This window comes from Bos javanicus, chromosome 16 (genome assembly GCF_032452875.1).
Source record: "Bos javanicus breed banteng chromosome 16, ARS-OSU_banteng_1.0, whole genome shotgun sequence".
Classification (NCBI taxonomy): Eukaryota; Metazoa; Chordata; class Mammalia; order Artiodactyla; family Bovidae; genus Bos; species Bos javanicus.
Window position 1 is genome coordinate 43,823,413 of NC_083883.1, and position 22,421 is coordinate 43,845,833.

Genomic DNA, 22,421 nt, shown 5'->3' on the forward strand with positions numbered 1-22,421 from the left:
GAGGGAAAAACTTAAAGGGCACCGCCTGGTCTATTCAATAAACCTCCTCCGTCTGTAATAGGAAGGACGGAGCAGGAAGAGGCAGTAATTTCAAAATCAGTAAGTAGCCTAGAGATTAGAGAGAAGCCACCAGAGACAGAATGAGGCTTTTCTCAGGTTCAACCATTTCAGCATTTAGTTCTCATCAGTTTCCTCCCCCTATCCACAGAACAGGCAGGAATCTCAGGCTCCCTCCTGACAAGGGGTGTCAGTGTTAAAGAGCAACGTTTTGGGGGATTGGGGAAGGACGAAAGCCAACATCTCCTCCAATCTGCAGTGCCCAGACCTCTGGCCCCACATCTGGAGTCAGGACACACGACACGCTGGGGGTGTACCACAAGCCCCACCCTCTGGGTGTTTACATTTAATTTAGGTTCCAGGTTTCCTTCAGCAGCTGTGAGGGGCACCTTGTGCCTTTGGTACAGTAAGCACCAAAACCAGCAGATGGCTCACTTTTTACAAATAAATAAATAGAGCAGATTTAGGGTTATCCCTACAACATCATCAGAGAAGGCAATGGCAACCTACTCCAGTACTCTTGCCTGGAGAATCCCAGGGACGGGGGAGCCTGGTGGGCTGCCATCTATGGGGTTGCACAGAGTCGGACACGAATGAAATGACTTAGCAGCAACAGCAGCAGCTACATCACCATCCCCAGTCACCTGCCTCCAAGTAGACCCTGAGTGGGAAAGAGATGGAAATCACAGCTCAGTTGAGCAAACCTAACTCTGCTACACTCACAGAAATGAACCATTACAGACTCTTTAAATAATAATGCTTGATACTTTAGATTTGCCATATTTATTTATTTTTCCTGGAAAAATGACAATTTCCTAAAATCTAAGTAGCTAGTGTCACTACTCCATGCTTATAAAATACTTTCATGAATACAATGTTAAAATCAATTTTATTCTGCCAAGTGCTTCGAGCTTTATAAAATAAATATATGTGTACCATATGTTCTATACATACACACACACATACACACATTACTTCACATGAGTATACACAAAGAAATGCACTGGGCATGTGAATATCATCTTTCAGAAATGTTTTGGTGGGGGAAAAACATGAGAATCACCTACCCACCGTGAGCCCACTAACAAGTTTACCTAAGTATTTGAACCACAAAAGATACAAATGCGGGGGAGACTGTGCCAGAGGTACGTGTGAGAGGTTTCCAGGAGACAGGCGACCGGCCACAGCTCTTCTCCTAAAGAGGAGCTCCCTGAATTCATCAAGATTTTTTAGATTTTACTTTTTGGCCACATCACACGGCATGTGGGACCTTAGTTCCCCAACAAGGGATCAAATCCTTTCCCCCTTCACCCCCACCCCCCGTAGTAGAAGCACAGAGTCTTAACTACTGTACCACCAGGGAAGTCCCTTAAAAGCCTTTTGATTGCCAGCCTCTGGTTAACTGACTTAAAAACCAAAGAGAAAATCTTAGGTGTCTAGGTATGAGGTAAAAGAGCTCCCCAAGAAGGGTGGAGATCAAACAAATGAACCACCCACCCAACCCCTTCACCCCAGGCAAGGCTCTTTCTTAGCCTCCAGGAGAAATTTGCGGAGACACGATACTTAATGTACTTCAGATATGCGGAGCTTAAAAAATTAAAATTAAAAAACAGAACTCAGAGGAAGGTGAGGGGAATGGGTGAAAACAATCAACAGGAGCAAAATTCCAGTTATAGAATAATTAAGTCATGGGGATGTAAGGTTAAAAAAAAGGGGGGGGGGGGAATTCAGCATACCAAAAAGCATTAATCCTAGGGAAGAAGTCAATGGCACCCCACTCCAGTACTCTTGCCTGGAAAATCCCATGGACGGAGGAGCCTGGTAGGCTGCCGTCTATGGTGTCGAACAGAGTCGGACACGACTGAAGCGACTTAGCAGCAGCAACAGGGAAGGTAATAAAGTAGAATTACCATCATCATTTATAAAGGAACATTAGCTGTTGTGTGAGGTTATTTTGGTAGAGGGATGCAGAAAAAGGACAGAAACAAAAACAAAACCTATACCTACAGGTCAGAGGAAGAAAAGATGGCAGAAGACTCACCCATTAGAAATAAGTTGGTTTCAAAGAGCAAAATGCTGAAATTCTAGTTTAGCCCAGATCCATAAGCATTATATAAAGTACATAAGCAACTGTACTGAACACTGAGGAACTTGTACTGAAAAGAGTGAGCAGACCGTAAATGAAACCATATTGACAGCTGCTTCAAATACCCTCAACTTGTATGACTGGAAGGACTCTAAGGAGACTACTTAACCCCTGTTTCTGTATCAAAGCAAGGGAGGAACTCTATGCAGACAATCGTCCGGCCATTCTTAAAGGTTTATCAACCAGGCAGGAGCACTTGATCCTCGCAGAGCAGTGTGGGGACCAGCCCAGAGCCTCTGCGACGGCTTGAGCATGTGCCCACATAGGTGATGAGAAAACCCAGGTCTGCAGGAAATTTACAGGTTTTGAGCAGGTCTGGGAGAAGCTACAGGTCAGTACTCTGGAGCTTGTCCTGGAAGGCAAAGCTCAGTGAACAAAGTATAAAGAAAAAGTAATCAGCCATTTTAACTCTGGCAAAGAGTTCTGTCATTAACAATCAGAGAATTTCAACGGGGAGTTCACAGAATTTATCAAGGGGAGTCTGTTTACCAATCACCACCCCAAGAACATCATGACATTATAGAGCAATTACCCCACTAATATGGCCAGAGTTGCTGGGTTGGTTCTTCAGTGAGGGAGGAGGTCTGCAGGCGCAAGAGAAGGTAACGTGCAGTGTCACTAGGCGGCCAGAGAGGGGATCGCTATACACACGTGTGTGCCAATTAGAGACCACAAGACCCCTATCAGGCCTTCCCAGGAGGTGCAGTGTAAAGAATCCGCTTGCCAATGCAGGAAACGCAGGCGACTCGGGTTCAATCCCTGGGTCAGGAAGATCCCACGAAGGAGGAAATGTCAACCCACTCCAGGATTCTTGCCTAGGAAATCCCATGCACAGAGGAGCCTGGCGGGCTACAGTCCATAGGATCTCAAAAGAGTCAGACACGAATGAGCCTACTTATTAACTCAAAATCACAAGCCAGCTCTTAGGGTCCAGAGAGGACAGAAATGAAAACCAGGTCCTCCTTTCCTAGAAACAGAGCAAAGCAATAGCGCAGACACCTGAACACGCCCACCTAACAACGTCACCGGTACTATGCTGACTCCTCAGTACAGCCTCTCTTTTAATAAAGGGGAAAATTACCCAAAGTGCTCATCTAGTTCTGAAGACAAAAAACAAGATTATTTGCCTTCAGCATCCCAAGCTTAGCCTTATTAGTATAGAGAACAGGCAGCTTCCATTTAGGAATTTTGTGGAAAATACGCACTCCACTTGGTTAAAAACAAAACCAAAAATAACTGAGCACGGTGTTCCCTTCAACACTGGACTATCCTATTCCTCCAGCCCTGGCCTCGAGTTTCACAAAAACCACCCCTAAGGACCCCACCCCCACCCCACCCCACCAGAGAACTCTTCCTTCTCTGAATAATGAAGGCTCTCTTATACTCCCAGCCAGGCAATTCTGCACCAAATTATATACAATTTTGTACTGTTTGCTAAAATTATATACAACCTTGTGCCATTTGCTAATTGTCTTGCATGTAACAAATAAATGCATTTTCTTCCCCAAATAAGATATATAAATTACTTAGGAAGAAGGCTTAGCTTTATTCTTCAATTGTCTGTTCCTCCTGAGCACCGAGGAGACAGCTAACACATATAGCCTGAGGAACCTCCCTGGGGGGTAGGGGTGAGGGTGTAGATAGGCCCTTGGGCTGAGTGCTAGGGGGCTTTCTGTGTGTGGGTGCCCCATCACCTCTCTGGCACCCTGTGACTCTCTCTAGCCTGCTGCCAGTTCGCAGCAGCTCATCCTGTCCCCCTGACCAGCCACACAAGCCGCTGCTGGCCCTCGGCAGCTTCTCTGCCTGGCACCCTCCTGCCGCCTCTCCCAAGAGGCAAAAGTAGCTCACATAAGAGCATACAACTCGGCTGGTGCCCTCATTTAATCAGGCTGCTGCAAATGGTTGGCCAAAAGCAATAAGGGCATGACTGAGAGACTGTGGGAGTTTAATATAAAAAAATTAATAAAAAAAGAGGGGAAGGAGGAAGGGTCTACCTTTTAATAGGGCCCTAATTACCCAACTCATAGGATCAACCCAAATGAGATGGGAGTTTATTTCGGGGTTTTTTTTTTAATTATTGTTTTTTTATATATATATAAATTGCTGCTATGTGTTTTCTTTCCTCTGAGCAATTATGCAGCAAGTATGTAAAGAGGGGAAAAAATATTAATTAAATATAAGGTAATTGTGGAGTTGGCCTGGAGAGAATGAGTCTGAACTCTGGACGATCGCTGGCTACTAGGGTTTGAAGACTGCTCAGGGCCTCCCAGAAAAGAAAGAAATAAAAACACAAGCAACCAACATGCAGATGCCGAATGCAGCAGGAAAAGAACAGTGGACAGAAACATTAGCAGAGCGAAGGGGCCACGGGGATCCAAGCACCCAGTAGTCAGCGATGCCACCAACTGCTCAGGGCTCCGTGCTAGAAAGAACGCCCAAAAGATGGTCCAGCTGCTCTTCTGGTGATCAGTAGTTAAATGAGTAGATAAAAATGTGAAAAGAGACTGAAGAATAAAGGACTGAAGAGGACTAGAGTGTTCAATTTGAACTTTAGTCCAAAGTCAACCACAACTTCAGTCTGAGGGGCACTGAGGCAGGCCCCATGGGAAACAAGCTCCCAACATAAGGGATTGGCCAAGCAAAGCCTCCTCTGGCTTTCACACCACCAAGACCACAAGGAAGAGCCCACGCAATACCAAAAGAGAGAAATGAAGCCACTAAGGGAGTGGTGGGAAGTAACCCATACTTGGGAAGAGCAGGTGAGATGCAGGGCAACAGTGACTCTCTCCACCAGTCCCCGCAGGGCTGGCATCACCCGAGCCTTCCTCCAGCTCAGCCAGATCCAACTCACCTCCTGCCTTGGAAAGTCTTAGCACAGGCCGGAATTCAGACTTGTTCATACCAGCTAAGGGCCTCACGTCACCTCCTCCCACTACCTCCAGAAGGAGAGGGAAGGAAAACGGGTAAAACCACAGGCCCTGCTGAAACAAAAGGTTGGTGGTATATCCCTAAGCTTGCTATCACTATTCAATGAAAGAAAAAGCTCTGCAAAGTTAAACGTAAAGCTGGCCCCTCTGTAAAACTCATCTGGAGAACAAGTCTTTTTTTTTTTTTTTTGGCTGTGACACACAGCCTGTGGAATCTTAGTTCCCCAATCAGGGACTGAACCCAGGCTCCAGCAATGAGAGTGCAGAGTCTTAACCACTGGACTGCCAGGGAATTTCCAGTACAGAACAGGGCTTAATATTCAGCCAAGAGGATTTGCAGTAGGCCTTGAAATGCAAAACAGAAAATGGGGCAGGCACTCGGGCTAAGACCACCAAGGCAAATGCACTGTGTAAAGAAAATTAGCTTCAGCACTTAGTAGGCCTCTTCCCTATCAATTGTGTAAGCAGAGAATGTTGGTAGTGAGCATCACAAACCTAATTACAGGCCAGGGAGAAACAGAACTCTCTCTCTTATCTGTTCTCCAAAGGCCACTTGAAGTGCCCTCACTCTGAGGAACAGAATGGCTATTTCAGACAATCAAGCAGCTCAGCTCCTTGGTCAGGTCCAGCAACCTTGCTTCAGCTCAGCCACCATAGGTTTCTGGCATCCCACTGATTAACAATAAATAAAACGGTGCATCACCAGACCAAGGATGGGTGCTCCTCATTCCAGAAAAGACCAGGCTTTACTAAGAGGGAATCTCGCTAACCTCTGCATGCCTGAAAAGCAGTCAGAAGTGAGATGTCGCTGATGGGCTCGGTCTCTACAGAACACCTCCACTCCTATATTCAGGGGCACTACTGACACATGACTATAGGATCATCAGGCTTCTTTAAACTCAGTGTTTTAATTAATAGAGAATCATACTACGTATTTTAATTAACAGAGACTCATACTATATATCGTGGCTTCTTACCAGCGGCTCTCGAGGCACCACATTTTCACTTCCTGGAGCAGAGCTTGGCTGCAAAGAAAAATAAAAACAAAAGTAAGATTGCAGTGCCACCCAATGGACATCAAAAAACCAAAGGCGTGCCATTCCGGAGCGACACACACAAACAACTACTTCTGGCACTTCTCACCCGTTTTCCATACTGCAGAGAGGTCTGTGGTAGGTTCCTCATAAGTATCAGCCCAAGAAGCCCAAATTTGCTAGAGAACATGGAGAGAGGGCTTCCGGGTTCAGGTTCACAGTCACAACACCTCAAGAAGGGTGAATTTGGCTTCAGAGGGCCCAAGCAGCTGAGTAGCAGCGGCTGGGGACCATCATGAAACCCACAGCAATAGCAAAGTCCACAAAAGGTGTTGAGTGAGAGCTAAACTTTCCTTTTGCCATCTCTGCCCACCGCCCCCCTCCACACTGACCAGCAAGCCAAGCAAAAGTGAATAACCAGATCCAGCCACAAGGGGGCCCCAGTTGCCTACACTCAGCATCTATCTGTAGCCAAGGAAGCAGTAAACTGTGAACACTGGTTCCTATTACCACCTGTCGTTCAGGATACCAATCCCCAGCAGAAAAGAAAGTTGGGTTTTTGAAAATAAGCTCGTGACAAGCTGACAGATAAACAGACCAACCCGCAAGCAGCATGTGGCCCACTCGCCTGGCCCTAGTCTGTGTCTTTCTCTGGATCTCTCCCCTCACCCTCAAATTTACCTTCAACCCTTAGCTGACACGGCCACAGTTCAGAGAAAGGGAGAGACAAGAGACAGTGACAGACACCCTAGGAGGAAATCTACAAATCTCCAAAGGAAGAAAACAAGCAGCTTCAGAGAGTCATGATTAGTTTATTGTTACTGATGCTCAAACCAATTCCCAATTATCCACAGATAATATCCAGACAAATGAGCTAATCTGTGGAGCCAGCCTCCAAACTCCTCCCAGCTGGTTCAGATGGCAAGTGCGAAGCCTTCTGGGAAAAAGAATGGAAGTGGAGAGAGGAAAGAGTCCAGTCCACAGAGGGTCCCCAAAGATTCCTCATGCCCAGCTGCTCCCACACAGGGAGGCAAGAACTCTGCTGGAAGGACCCTATCACTTCATCCGAAGTCCTTCTCAAGAGCCCCTTCTTCTTTAGGACAAGAAGGTCAGCCAGCATAAAATTAGAAAGTATGGAAAGTAACTAGAAAACTGAACGTGCCTTCCCTCCCTCCTAAAGCTCCAGGCATCCATAAGCTGATGCATTTAGGGCTCCAGCCCACACCTCTCTTGAGTTCTACAACTTCCTGCCTTCTCCTGGACTTAACAAATCCCATAGCAGATTCATAATCCTCTCCTTCCACCATATATGACCTCTTCTGCTTTCCCTGTCTGAGTGAAAGTCAACCTTCCACCAAAATACACAAACTAGAATCCAAAAGACCACCCTGGGCAGCGCCTCCCCTCACCTGCCAGAGCAAACACCATATCAAGTCTTCCCATATGCCTTCCTAAACATCCATGGAATCAGGCCATCCACTTTGCTCCATTTCTTCTAACGTCACTTAGGTCTAAGCTTCCAAAAACCCCTGCCTGGACCACTGCCATAGCCTTCTCATCAGCTCACTCACATCCATGCTGGCTCTCTCTTCTAATTCAGTTTCCACCCTGCAAGCAGACAATCTCTTCAAAACAATAATCTGATCTCATCCACCCACCCGCCCCAGTAAACAACAATGACTCTAATACAGGAAAACCTTCTCAGTTTGGCCATGCGTCTCCTCTAACATACCAGGTCTGGCACCACATTCCCCAGCTCTGCCGACAACGCACACACTCGCCTTTTCTTCCTCAGTCAAGGGGCCTTTGCACCAGCTGTTCCTTCCCTTCTCTCTGATGGCTTGACTTATCCTTCAGATGCCAGCTAAGTCACTCTTGGGAAAGTGTGACTTCTCTGACAGGAGAATATCTGTATATTCAAATCTCCTTAATATACACTCACACCGTGTACCTCTCCTTCAAGGACTAAGCCGAACTGCAATTTTAAGTGCATGATATCCAACTGATGTCTGTGTCCTCACCGGATTATATACTCCAAGTGGGCAGAAACTGTGTCTGCTTATCACTGTATCCCTGGGTCAGTATCAGGCACAGGTTATGTGCTTGTTTGCTTAGTCGTGTCCAACTCTCTTTTGTGACCCTTTCGACTATAGCCCACCAGGCTCCTCTGCCCATCGAATTCTCCAGGCAAGAATATTGGAGTGGGTTGCCATTTCCTCCTCCAGGGGATCTTCCCAACCCGGGGATCAAACTCGCTTCTCCTGTGTCTCCTATATTGCAGGTAAATTCTTCACCTGCTGAGCCACAGACCTTCCACAGATATTTGCTGAATGAATGAGCGGGCAACAAAGAGCAGAATGGATTGGGTTTGAACAGATTATATAAAGTTCATTGCCTTCTTGAGGGCTTCCTTCAGTCCATCTGGTAAGTATTAAGTGCAAACATTTACTTAGCTCCTTCTTCATTTCATTCTCACAATAAATGTATGGAAGTATTGCTGATGAGGAAACTGAGGCAAGGGAGGTTAAATAACCTGCCTATGATGACTCAGCTAAAAGGACGGGTACCAAAAGGACTGGAGCTCTTCTACTTAATCAAAATAATCGAGTTTTGCTTAGACCACATTTTATTAAGCAACAACCTTAATGCTATCCCATAAATAATAATGTAAGTTATTTGACTAGATGGAACTAACACAAATAGCTCTATTATTCAGGAAGCCTCATTTTGATTTAAACTAAAACTTTCTTCCTGAGATACAACTAATCACTGTCAATCATAACCTCCAAGGAACTTCCCTTTAAATTAGTTCATCTCCTGAACAGCTAATATTTGCTAGAGGAAAAACTTTAAACAATACACAGCACCAAAGAAGTCTGTTTCATCATATATCCTTTTGTACCTTTTTATGTGAGCCATGTAAATATACTCTGCTTTAAAAAATTTAAAAAGGAAGCTCCCTTCTCATCCCAACAGCCTCTTCTTCCTTGGGGACCCACCACTGATGCTGGCTCCTTACAGAGTCTTTCTGGGATATTCAAAGTGTGTAAGAATCACAGCCCCACCAAGGAGCTTAAATAGCAACACTCTGTGAATTCCTCAAATTTTGGCTTCACAGAGCCTTCTAGGGTCTCAGCACACCAAAGCCCGACCTCCAAGACCATTCTCGGGGGCTGCTGAGAAAGGAGCAAGCATTTCCCCACATCATATTCCAATTCACTGCTCTGTGTGAGGTCAGTCAGACCTTACAGTGACCTCACAGATGACTTCTTACCAATCTGAGAACTGCCTAATATGATTATTTTCCAGGTGATTCTCTATGCTGAAATACCTGTGTTCTTTAGAAAACTATTTCTTGATAACCAGGACAGGCATCATTCATCCTTATTACTCTGCATGTTGACGTCCTTATGATACCATCTGAAATTCTTCATTATATAACTTGTTTATTAATGTCTGTCCCTGCTAGTTTTCAGTTCCTTGAAGGCACGCACTTTACCACCTTGGTGAAGGCTGATCTTCACCACTTAGAATGTAACTGGTATCAATACTCAATTCATATGTACTTAATTAATTTTTTAGTTAAAAGAGTAAAACAAAGGAACCACTTATACATAAGCCAAAATGAAGCAGGCAAAGGACAATGGCAGTGTCTTTCCCTGGAGCATTTCACCACCAAAATACAAACCTGGCCAGTCTCAAAGCAATGTCATGACCCAATGATCTCAACTCTGGGGTGGAATCACCCCCAGACAGGCATTTAGAAGTGTGTGGAGGTGTTTCTGGCTGTCACAGTGACCAGAGAGCCCCACAGGCATTTAGAAGGCAGGGGTCTGGGGACTGAATGTCCTACGGTGGACACAATGAAGGACTGTTCCACTCCAAACACCAGTCGGAGCCCTGGAAGAATCCTAACAAGTCACTTCCTTATGACGAGGAGGAGGACAGACTCCCATCTTTAACACGCAGCTCAGACGTGGTTTTGAAAGAGGGGTAAGGTCTGAGCAGCCAAACTGCCTGTCAGAAGTTGAACCAAGTCCACAAGATCCATGAGTCTCACCAGTCCAGCTTTATTCAAGAATTTAGCTCAATTAAAAAATACAAATATCAAACCATGTTGTACACCTGAAATTAATACAATGTTGTATGTCAAGTAAAAAACCTCAATAAATTTTAAAAAGAGAACTTTCCTGGGGGTTCAGTGGCTAAGACACTGTGCTCCCAGTTCAGAGGGCTCAGGTTCGATCCCTGGTCAGAGAGCCAGATCCCACATCCCACAACTGAGAGTTTGCACACCACAACTAAAGATCCCACGTGCAACCACCAAGACCCAACACAGCCAAATAAATTAAATAAAAGATTTTCTTTTAAAAAATAATTTAAACATGATCACAGTAAGGACAGAAATGTGAGGTATAAGAAGAGAGTAGGACTTCTAGAGATGAATAAACATATTTGAAATAGAAATTTCACTGAATGGTAATGACAGCAGATTAGCTACTACAGGGAAAAAAAAGTAAGTGCGCTTGAAAACACTGCAGCAGAAATTGATGAAAACGAAGGATGGTGGGGGACCCCAAAGAGAAAAATATTTGAATAATGACTGAAAAATTTCTAAGTTTGATGAAAACTAGAAACTCACAGATCCAGAAGTTCAGCAAACCCCAAGCAGAAAAAACACATAAGTATACTAAAGTATACCATAACCAAATTCTAAAAATATATGAAAAGGGAAAAATATTATAAGCAGCCAGAAAAAAAAGAGAAACATTACCTACACATATTAATCAAGATTAAAAATGACTTCAGACTTCTGATCAATAACTGTGCAGGACAAAAAAAAACCACAATGGGATAGTATCTTTGGCTTTTCCTCAGCACTGCCCACTTTACAGAGGTGACAGCCATCAGGGCCACATTCAGACCCCTCGTGAAGCTCATCAAAAAGAGGACCAAGAAGTTGAACCCACACCAGTCAGACTGCTAAGTCAAAATTAAGTGGAACGATGGAAACCCAGAGGCACTGACAACAGGGTGCTCAAGAAACTCATGGGCCAGATACGAGTGCCCAACGCTGATTACGCGAGCAACAAGAGCACGGTCGTACTGCCCAGTGGCTTCCGGAAGTTCCTGGTCCACAACTTCAGGGAGCCTGAAGTGTGCTGACGTGCAACAGCCTTCCTGTGCTTAGGTTACTCACGTTTCCTCCAAGAACTCAAAGCCAGTGTGGAAAGAGCAATCCTGCCGGCCCTCAGAGTCACCAATCCTATGCCAGGCTGCCCGGCAGAGAAATGAACAGACAGCTTGTGTGCACACTGCGTTTGTGTTAATAAAACCACAAAAACTTGGCCATCTGGCATTTCAAAAAAAATAATATCTTTAAAATGCCCACAGAGGACAGGACACGACCACCACTGTCAACCTGGAATTCCATATCCAATTAAATTCTTTCAAAAATGAATACAAATTAAAGACTTTTTCAAAAGGAAAAAGAGGCAGTGGTCGTCAACAGTATATTTGTACCACAAGAAACATTAAAAGAAATTCTTTAAGCAGAAGAAAAACAATACTGGATGGAAACTTAATCTACATGAAAGAGGAACGTTAGAAATGGTCAACATGTTAGCAAATTTTTATTTTTAAAAGATAATTTAAATGTACTGTGAGGTTTGTGTCATATGTAGTAGTAAAATCTATGACACATAGTATAATGGATAAAAGGGAAAACTGAAGCATATTTCTGTTAGGTTCTTACACTATATGTGAATTATTTATAATATGTCATTTGAAAATAGGCTGTGGTAACTTAAAGTAACGTAAACCTTAGAGCAATCACTAACTAGTAAAAAAAAAAAAAAAAAAAAACTTGGTAGGGTACAGCTAAATCAACAGTAGAGATAAAATGAAATCCAAAAAATAATTCAATCCAAGAGAAGACAAAAAAAGAGAAAACAAAAAACAGATGAAAAAAAAAATTGCAAGATGGTAGACTTAAACCCGAAGGCTTCCCTTGTGGCTCAGAAGGTAAAGCATCTGCCTACAGTGCTGGAGACCTGGGTTCAAACCCTGTGTCGGGAAGATGCCCTGGAGAAGGAAATGGCAACCCACTCCAGTATTCTTGCCTGGAAAATCCCATGGACAGAGGAGCCCAGTAGGCTACAGTCCATGGGGTCGCAAAAGTCGGACATGACTGAGCGACCTCACTTCAGACTTAAACCCACCCACATTCATATTTACCTTGAGTACAAATGAAACACTCCTATTAAAAGGCAGAGACTGTCAGGCTGAGTGGTGAGAAAACCCAAGACTGAGCTATAGACTGCCCATAAGAAACCCATTTTAAACAAAATGACACACATAGCTCAAAAGCCAAAGGATGGAAAATGATAGACCATGCAAACACTAATCATAACAAAGCTGTACTGGCAATATTAATCTCAGACAGCTTCAAACTAACAGATATTACCAATGATAAACAAGGACACTTTCAAAATAAGGGAGTTAATCAAGAAGACAAAATAATTACAGAAAAATATGCTGAACTGACAGCATATTAAAAAGCAGAGACATAACTTTGCCGACAAGAGTCTATATAGTCAAAGCTATGGTTTTTCCAGTAATCGTGTATGGATGTGAGAGTTGAACCATAAAGAAAGCTGAGCACTGAAGAACTGATGCTTTTGAACTGTGGTGTTGGAGATGACTCTTGAGAGACCCTTGGACTGCAAGGAGATCCAACCAGTCAATCCTAAAGGAAATCAGTTCTGAATATTCATTGGAAGGACTGCAAGCTGAAGCTCTAATACTGTGACCACCTGATGTGAAGAACTGACCCACTGGCAAAGACCCTGATAATGGGAAAGATTGAAGGCAGGAGGAGAAGGGGACGACAGAGGATGAGATGGTTGGATGGCGTCACCAACATGATGTACATGAGTCTGAGCGAGCTCCGGGAGTTGGTGATTGAGAGGGAAGCCTGGCGTGCTGCAGTCGAAGGGGTCACAAAGAGTCGGATACGACTGAGTGACTGAACTGAACTGAATGAAAATGAAAACACATTTAAATTTGTGGAATGCAACTAAAGCTGTGCTTAGAAGGAAGTTTACAGTTTCAGTTAGTGACTTTAGAAAAGAAGCTAGAGAAAGAACAAGTGAAACCCAAAGTAAACAGAAAGAAAATTTAAAACTTAAAAACAACAGAGGAAAATAAATAAAATAAAAACCGATTTTCTGAGGAATACTAAGACTGATAAATCTGTAGCCAGATTGATCAATTTAAAAAAAAGACACTATTTTCCAATAGTAGGAATGAAAAGGGGAAAATCTCTGCATATTTTATAGACATCTAAAAGATACAGGAGGGCCACAACTACTGATCTTGTGTGACTACAGCCCGTGCTCCAGAAGAGAAGCCACCACCACAAGCAGCCCCAAAACCACAACAAAGAATAGCCCCCACTCGCCGCAACCAGAGAAAGCCCGCACAGGGCAACGAAGACCCAGAGCAGCCAAAAATAAAATAAATAATTGACTTCTTTTTAAATAAAAGATAATGGAGGGACTTCCCTGGCAGTCCAGTGGTTAAGATCTCACCTTCCAATGCAAGGAATACAGGTTGGATTCCTGGTCAGGGAGCTAAGATCTCGTGGCCAAAAAACCAAACATAACACCGAAATAACACTATAACAAATTCAATAAAGACTACAGAAATGGTCCACAATGGGGAAAAAGAAGAAGCCTTGAGGGGAAAAAAAAAAAGGAATATTATGAAGCACCTTAAACTTATTTGACAACTGAAATGATAGCAAATTCCTTGAGAAACATTATGTCAAAGCTGACCCTAGGGGAAAAACAGAAAGCACAAGTCTTAACCACTGGACTGCCATGCAAGTGCCCAGTAATAGCAGTCTTACACAAACTACTTCAGAAAGTAGAAAAGAAAGGTGAGGGAGTTCCCTGGTTGCCTAGTGGTTAGGATTCTGGGCTTCAACTGCTGTGGCCCAGGTTCAATCCCTTGTCTAGAAACTGAGGTCCTGCAAGGTGCATGGCACAGCCAAAAAAAAAAAAAAAAGATAAAAATTCCCAACTCATTCTGATAGGCCAGTATTACCTTGACAGTTAGATACAGATTTCTCTCTCTCTCTCTTACTCACACACACACAAACTATAAATCAGTATCAGTTAGCCCTCCATATTTATGGATTCAACCAACCATAAACTCTAGTATATTATGTACTGTACTGTGTATTTATTGAAAAAGAAATCCAAGTGGACCAATGCAGTTCAAACTCATGAGTCATCTATACTTCATTTGCATTAGGAGAAACTTCATTTGCATATAGGTAATGGATAAATGGAACAGAAGACAGTTTAGAAATTGATCTATTATATACTATTTTTCAATTTATTTTACAAAGATGGTAAGATCAACAAATGATGCTGGAACAACTGATATTCACATGGGGAAAAACATTAACCTCAGCCTTTACCAGTATGCACATGAAAAGAGATGCTTAATGTTATTCGTCATCACAGAAATGCAAAGAAAAACCACAATGAAATACCACTACACAGTCATGCAAGCTACACACTCAAACGGCTAAAATTAAAACAGACAGACAATACCAAGTGGTGGTATGGGTGTGGGGCCATCAGAACGTTCACACATTGTTGGTGGAATGAAGAACAGTACAACTTTGCCGAAGCTCCAATCCTTTGGCCACCTGATGTGAAGAGCCAACTCACTGGAAAAGACCCTGATGCTGGGAAAGACTGAAGGCAGGAGAAGGGAAGCAGCAGAGAATGAGATGGTTAGATAGTGTCACCAACTCAATGGGCATGAATCTCAGCAAACTGGGCAATCCCGGAAGTCAGAGAAGACCGGTATCAGGCAGTCTATGGGGTCACAAAGAGTCACACCTGACTTAGTGACTAAACAACAACAAGGACAACTTTACAAAACAAGAACGCAATCTATTACAGAGCTCAACATACACTTATCATGTGACCCTGCAATTACACTTGGGAAGTATTTACCAAGAAAAATGAAAACATGTTTCCACAAACACACATGAGTATTTATAGTAGCCCAAAACTAGAACCAACCATGTGGGGAAGAGTCTCTGAGGTGACTCCCACGATCCCCATCTCCTGGCATTCATGCCCTTGTGTTGTCCCTTTGAAAGTGGGCAGGAACTGCGACAGGTTTCTGGCCAATATAGTATGGTAATTGTAATTGTACAGAACACATGTAATTACACATATGTGGTTACATTACGTAAGACTGTAATATCCATTCACCTCTGAAGAAACAAGTGGCCGCCTGGGGAAGACCCATGTGGCAGAAGCTGAGGGCAGCCTCTAGCTGACAGCTGCTGACAAAACGGGGTTCTCACACTGCAGTCCACAAGGAGCCAAATGCTGCCAACAACCACATGAGCTCGGAAGCAAATCCTTCCCCAGTCAAGACTCAGATGCGATCACAGCCCTGACAGACAGCTTGACTGCTGCCTTGGGAGACACAGCTAAATGGTGTCCTGACTCCTGACCCATAGACACTGTGAGACAATACATGTGTGCTGCATGAAGCTGCTAAATTTGTAATAACATTGTTAGACGACAGGCAATTAATATACACCAAATGTTCAAGTGGTACACAGATCAACTGTGCTGTTGATTTACCTATACAATGGAATACTACACACTAGCAAAAAGTAATGAATTACTGATACATGGTGGTGGTGGTGGTTCAGCTGTTCAGTCACGTACAACTCTTACAACCCCATGGACTATAAAGCCCACCAAGATCCTCTGTCCATGGGATTTCCCAGGGAAGAATACCAGAGTGGGTTGCCACTTCCTTCTCCAAGGGATCTTCTTCCTGACCCAGGGATCAAAACCACATCTCCTGAGGGAGGAGGGTTCAGGATGGGGAACACAGGTATACCTGTGGCGGATTCATTTTGATATTTGGCAAAACTAATACAATATTGTAAAGTTTAAAAATAAAAAAAATAAAAAAACACACATCTCCTGCATTGTAGGCAGACTCTTTACTGCTAAGCCATATGTACAACAATATAAAATTTCACAAACGCTATTCTGAGCAAAAGAAGTGAGACACAAAAGATTATATACATTATGAATACATTCACGTGTAATTCTAGGAGAGACAAATATAATCTATTAGTGGTAAAAAAGCAGCTCAGATTCCCAGAGGCCAAAGGCTAGGATTTTCTGGGGAAGCAGAGTAAGGGAATGTTTGGGAATACTGGAATTGTTTTGATCTTGACTGTGGTGGTGGTTAAACAGGTATATATATATTTGTCAAAACTGACCACAACACATTTATTTGAATTCCACGGTAAAGCTTTTGGCCACAAAGACTCAGTCACTCAAAAAGCTATTAACATATGGACATTAAGTCAGGATAGGGGCAATGTTTTGGGGAGTGGACAGTAACAGGAGGGATGCTGAAGAGGTTTCTGAGGTCCCGGTTATGTTTGATTGCTTGATCTGAGTACTGGTTACACAGGATTGTGTTCACTCTGTGAACATTCACCAAGCTGTACACATAACTGGTGGACTTCCTGGGTGTATATTAAACACCAATAAAAAGTGTTTTTTTTTTTTAATTTTAAAGGCTAGGGAATCATGCTAAATTATACTAAAGAGGCAAATCAATGCACTCCCTATTTCTTGACTGGATCCTGAATTTGTTTTTTATTGGAAACATTTGAATGCGGTCTGTATTAATAAATAATATTTTATCAATATCAAACTTCCTTTGTGATAGTGGTATTATGGTTATGTAGAAGAATAACCTTACTCTTATGAGAGACAAGGTGAAGTATTCTTGAATGAAATACCATGTCTGTAACTATCAAATTCTTACCAAAGAAAAGAAAAATATAAAGAGACTGAAATAGAGCAAATTCAGCAAAAGGTAAACAATGCATCTCGTTCACTTTTATGAGAGATTCAGAGGAATTCTCTGTATTATTCTTTCAACTTTTCTATAGGTTGAAAACTTCTCAAAATAAGAGTGAGGGACAAAATATCTTGTTTGAACTTGCTATTCAAAAGTTCAATAATCTTCCAGAACTGTATGCAGAGACCTGGAGAAGGAAATTAACATTCACAACATGAGCACTCAAAATGTACCACATACTCTTAAAATCTGTAACTTTAGTCAACCCTCAAAGCAACCTTCTAGGTTAATTATTATCACTCCTATTTTACAGAGAAGAAAACTGAGGCACAGACAGGTCGAGTGGTTAAGTCCAAGAGTGAGTGAGTGAGTGCTGGAGTTCAAACCAAAATCAATCAGGAAAACAAGCCTTTCTCTCCATAACATCTTTGCTGTACTCTTCTCCCTTCCCTGCTTCTGTGTTTTTTCAGTCCATAATCAACTATATCCAGTGAACATGAACAGACTGGAAACCTATATTCCGTAATATTCTCAGTTCTCAACAATCATTAGACCATTGGATTGAACCATGCCTCTGCTCTTCACTAGAGACAGAAAAGCTGGTGGGAAAGTACAGAAATAGGGATAACATTTCCTGTTCCAATGGCCCATAACATGTACAGACTAAAAGGGACTTTGATAAGAGATTAGCCTTGCAAAACAGAGTAATGTGGAGTAAACACGACTAGAGTATGAAGCAATAAATGCAATTCCAACAGACTGTTTTGAAGATAGAATAAAATGATTATACCCTTATGAAAAAGCAAATATACCAGTGAAATCTAAGTTACAAAGGACAGCAAGGATAATCACCAGTTAGGGTATTCCTTTAAATTTTAAGGCAATTACTTAAGGGCAAATAAAACTTTAGTGAACTTCTGGTCAACATATGAAAACTCACACTCCCAAAAATATTACAACAGGGACTGAGGAAAGGCTTAGATGACTTGTGCGTGAAACTCCAGAGTTTACTACATGGAATACTAACAGATAACACACTATGTTAGGCACTGTTCTAAAACAAGTTAATTCATTTAATCCTCAGACCAGTGCTATGAGATAGGCACTAGTATTATTCCTATTTTACAGATGGGGAAACTAAGGCCAAAGAAGCAACTTATCCAAGACCAACACAGTTGGTAAGTAGTGGGGCTAGGATTCTAGACCAGTGGGGATGGCTTCAGAGTCCATACTTTTAACCACTGCTCTATACTGCCTTTCAAAGAAAGTGCTGGTTATCTACCCTCAATCTTTCAAAACAAGAGACTGATGCCACAAAGCTAACAAACTATCTACAAGAGACAGAATACTGGCTCAGTCCCACAGGTGTGATGTGTTCTTCTCACACCCAAACCAGGTTTGGGGGAATATACAAACAGTTCTTTCAGTTCCACTGTGTTTTACTGGAGAAATGGGGAAACCACTGATCAGGACTAGAAAATGAAATGCGAAGCAACTGTTCACTTAAAATGCATGCATTTGCAGCTTATTGTCAGACAGTGACAGAATCTGGTGTGAAACATTTAAGTTTTGCCCCAGTCTGCCAGCATGTTCTGATGCAATCCCATCTCTACCAGCTTTGGAAAGGAGGGCAAAGGAGAAGCAGAGTTGAAAACCAAACAGAGGCCAGCCAAAATCCCCTTCAGGACCTTCGATCCCGTCCACGTGCACAGAGAAGACAATTTCTAGAACCAAAGGACTCCCTGGGTGCTAAAAAGCCTCCCAGTGGCAAAAATTCTAGAAACCTTCACAGTTACAGGAAAATTACACGTTCTGGCATCCTTTAATCCCAGCCTATAGGCATTCCTAATATATAAGAGTTCAGAGAAGCCCAGATTCCGAGGAACCTCGGTATGTTAGCAAGCTAAGTGGGTTAAGGCAAGAATGAAGAGTCCCACACCCTCCAACTCAGGACACTCCCCACACTCCAGAATTTTCGACAGTGAGAAGACCAAAGCAGCCCTCTTTATTTCTCATGTTTTACAATGCAGACATCTCTCTGAATCATTCGCTTCGCTATCGGAAGCTGGTCTGGGGAACACGCTACTTCTCTAAGTGCAATTCCTGTAATGGACTTATCATAAAGAATGAAAGAGTAATAAGAAACACTAAGTGGTATTCTTCTGCCAAGGAAGGAAGTGAAATACCAGTAGGCGGCTGAAAAGTCCACAGGTGTTTCAAGGAGGTGAGAAATGAAGATGAGTCCAGGTTGACACCATTTTCTTCCTCCTCTGTCCAATCCTAACTAAACTTACACGTGCAGGACTAACTAGTGGAGTCACACACAAATCCAGGCTTAATCAGGCTCGTTACAGACCCTGCAAAATGGCGCTTAATAGCCTGTACTTCATAAGGGTTGTAATGAGCATTAAACGAGATAATAAGCGTAATTTGTCCTCGGCATGATGGCACACACTCAGTAATTGTAAAGTACCGCTTACCCCCAGTCCACCCCACCTTTGGACTACAAACGCCTTCAGAAGCCTTATCATCCACTGCTTCCTAACAGGAGTGAGCACTTTCAAGGTCCCCGAACTGGAGTGGGATTTGGCTGCACCTATGACTGAAAGGCTGGAGTCTGGCTGAGAAAACCAAACTGGGCAGCAAGGACAGATTACCAGCCATTAGCTCGGTGGCGTCTGTTGTTTACAATGAGTCCCCTTCCTACCAACGCACTGAGAGTCCAAGTATATTTCCCACCCTCCAACTTAGCAGGGGAAGCGCAAAGGTGACTGAAAACGAAGAGGCTGGCAGCAGGGTAGCCCGGGAGGCTGAGGCTGCGGGGAAGTGGGAACCCTGAGGGAGTCAGGCCCCTCCCGGGACGGAACGGCCGGGAACGATCCAGCCTCTCACCCCTCTCAAGCAGGAGCCCTCGCAGCTCAAGGCTGGGGGATTTCTTAAGGGTCCCGCCACCGCTCCAGCCAAGCACAAGTGGGACCCCAGGGGCCGGCAGGCGAGAAGGGGGGGGACCGCGGGCGCCTCCGAGCCCCGGCTCGGGAATGTGGTCAAAGAGGGGTCACCGGGGGAGGGGCCGGGCGGCGAGGACCTGGAGAGGGGCGGGACCCCGGAGGTGGCTAGAGGTCGCGGGCGCCTGTTTCCGAGGCTCAGGATCCCCACCGGGCTCCCAGCCACCCGCCAAGCCACCCCCCCACAACTCCAGCGGGGGTCCCCGCCACCACTACTGGGCAACCCCACTCCCCTTACCTGGCTCGGCTGCTCAGCCTGCTCCGAGGACGCCATCTTTTTGAGGCCTGACTAATCTATCGCCGTAGGGCGAGGCTTCTCCCAAGCGCCCTCGCTCTCGCTCTCTGCCCAGACTAAAGTAGCCGGAACTGAGCTGTCGATGGGGGTTGGGGCAGGTCACTGTGGGAGAAGAGGGGAACTCCCACCACAAGGTCAACATGCGCTATTTCCCTTTGGTCTCTCCTTTTACAGCAAAACCGAAGTCTATCCTTTGCTTTCTTATATGTGTATTATACTTACTGAATTAAATCTCTGCCCATGGGCACATATGCTGCTGCTAAGTCGCTTCAGTCGTGTCCGACTCTGCGACTCCATAGACAGCAGCCCATGTAGGGACACGCTAAGTAGTTAATTAATCAATGTGAAGAGACTTGGAAATTAATTAATCAATTGATGATTTGGTTCAGTACCATTTGTTGAGTGCTTACTATTGGCTGCTTGGTAGGTGTGAGAAATAAGATAAAAGACAACTCCTGCTCTCAAGTCCAGGCCAAATACACACACACACACTCACACACACAAACACACACACACTCACATAATTAAAACATCTTGGAGACAGGAGTCCGATAACTGTCTGCAGGTCTTTTAGAAGAACTCAGAAGGCGAGTGCTTTTGGGAGAGGTAAGGCTTCTACGAACCTTTATTACTTTATAGTGGTTGAGTTGTTAGATTTTAAGCCAATTGTGACATTACATGCACGAAAGAGCTGTATACATTAGAAATATCAGTCAGTTCATATCGCAGTTGTGTTTGATCAGTGATGGCATATTCAAAAGCATTGCCTCAGTTAACAATTCTTCCTACCAAACACTGTTTTAAATGTATTTTTCTTATGAGATAATATCTGATTTCCTTTAATAAAATATTAAAGGGATTGACCCTGAATTAATACAGGCTGATAATTATTCCTTCAGTTCAGTTCAATCGCTGGGTCGTGTCCGATTCTTTGCGACCCCATGGACTGCAGCAGGCCAGGAATAACAGGAATAACAAATTATTCCTTGTTTATATAAAATGCCCCCCTTTTAAGCCAGGAAACTTTTTGATATTTTTTGTATTATTTCAGTCTTAAGTGTTGGTTTTTCAGGAGTGAAAAACACAGACTTTTCCCTAAGTAGCAGTATTAGAACAAGGACAAATATGTTGTCAAGCAGCATCTGGACAATCTCAACAGTGATGAGATTTCCCCTTTTCTCTCTGATTTGAGATTATAATGTTTAACCTAACATTTAAGCATTTCATTCCGAGGTTCCAACCCAATCTACAGATCTGAAGCAGAGAATCGAATGCGTGGAAATGTGGGAGTATTTTGTGCTTCTCTGTTATGTCTTCAGCAAGACTGAAAACTACAGTCATCAATTTTTAAAACTGATTTCCTTCGAATCAGCGTGAAGTTTGGGACATTTTGTAGATCTTTTCAGGTTGGAAAGGAAAAACAAACAGTACAAAGTAAAATGACACTGCTTTAAGTATTAATATCATGCATCTATATATGCAAAAGAGGCTTCCCAGTCGGCTTAGTTCAGTTCATTCGCTCAGTCCTGTCCTACTCTTTGAGACCCCGGTGGCTCAGCGGTAAAGAATCTGCAATGCAGGAGACCCCAGTTCGATCTCTGGGTGGGGAAGATCCCCTGGGAAAGGAAATGGCAACCCACTCCAGTATTCGTGCCTGGGAAATCCCATGGACAGAGAAGCCTGGCGGGCTACAGTCCAGGGGTTCCCAAAAGAGTGGGACACGACTTAGCAACTAAACATACATGGAAGAAAGAGTTCAAGGAAATAATTCAAGGAAATATACACGCGTGTCCATCATACTGCAAAATTACCCCCTACTGACCTCATTTTGAACGGGCAAATGCAACTCCTTAATATAAGGTAGGAAAACAAAAACACCTCCTGGACTGAATTGCGCGACCTAAGTTGGCTTTGAACCCACAGACTACAGCTCCCGGCATGCCCCCGTGAGCCGCAGGTGATTAGGAGCAGCTAGAACTCCATCTCCCGGCGTGCCTTGGTCCGACGCGTGATTTGCTACGAAGAGAA

General features: G+C 43.6%; 1 protein-coding gene across 4 annotated transcripts in view; it reads right to left on the minus strand.

Moving 5' to 3' along the window:
- The window catches only part of PEX14 (peroxisomal biogenesis factor 14), a 149,376-nt gene extending 128,931 nt beyond the window's left edge, over positions 1-20,445 (minus strand). The window contains exons 1-3 of one of the 4 annotated variants that reach the window (XM_061382773.1): positions 20,337-20,443; positions 14,789-14,935; positions 6,108-6,155 (exon numbers count right to left, since the gene is read on the minus strand). In XM_061382773.1, the coding sequence (XP_061238757.1) occupies positions 6,108-6,155; positions 14,789-14,935; positions 20,337-20,372 (231 nt within the window). In that variant the 5' untranslated portion in view covers positions 20,373-20,443. Of the gene's footprint in view, positions 1-6,107; positions 6,156-6,273; positions 6,502-14,788; positions 14,936-20,336 lie in introns of those variants that run through there. The other 3 variants (XM_061382770.1, XM_061382774.1, XM_061382771.1) reach the window with 3 other exon arrangements.
- Positions 20,446-22,421: the final 1,976 nt, after the last annotated feature.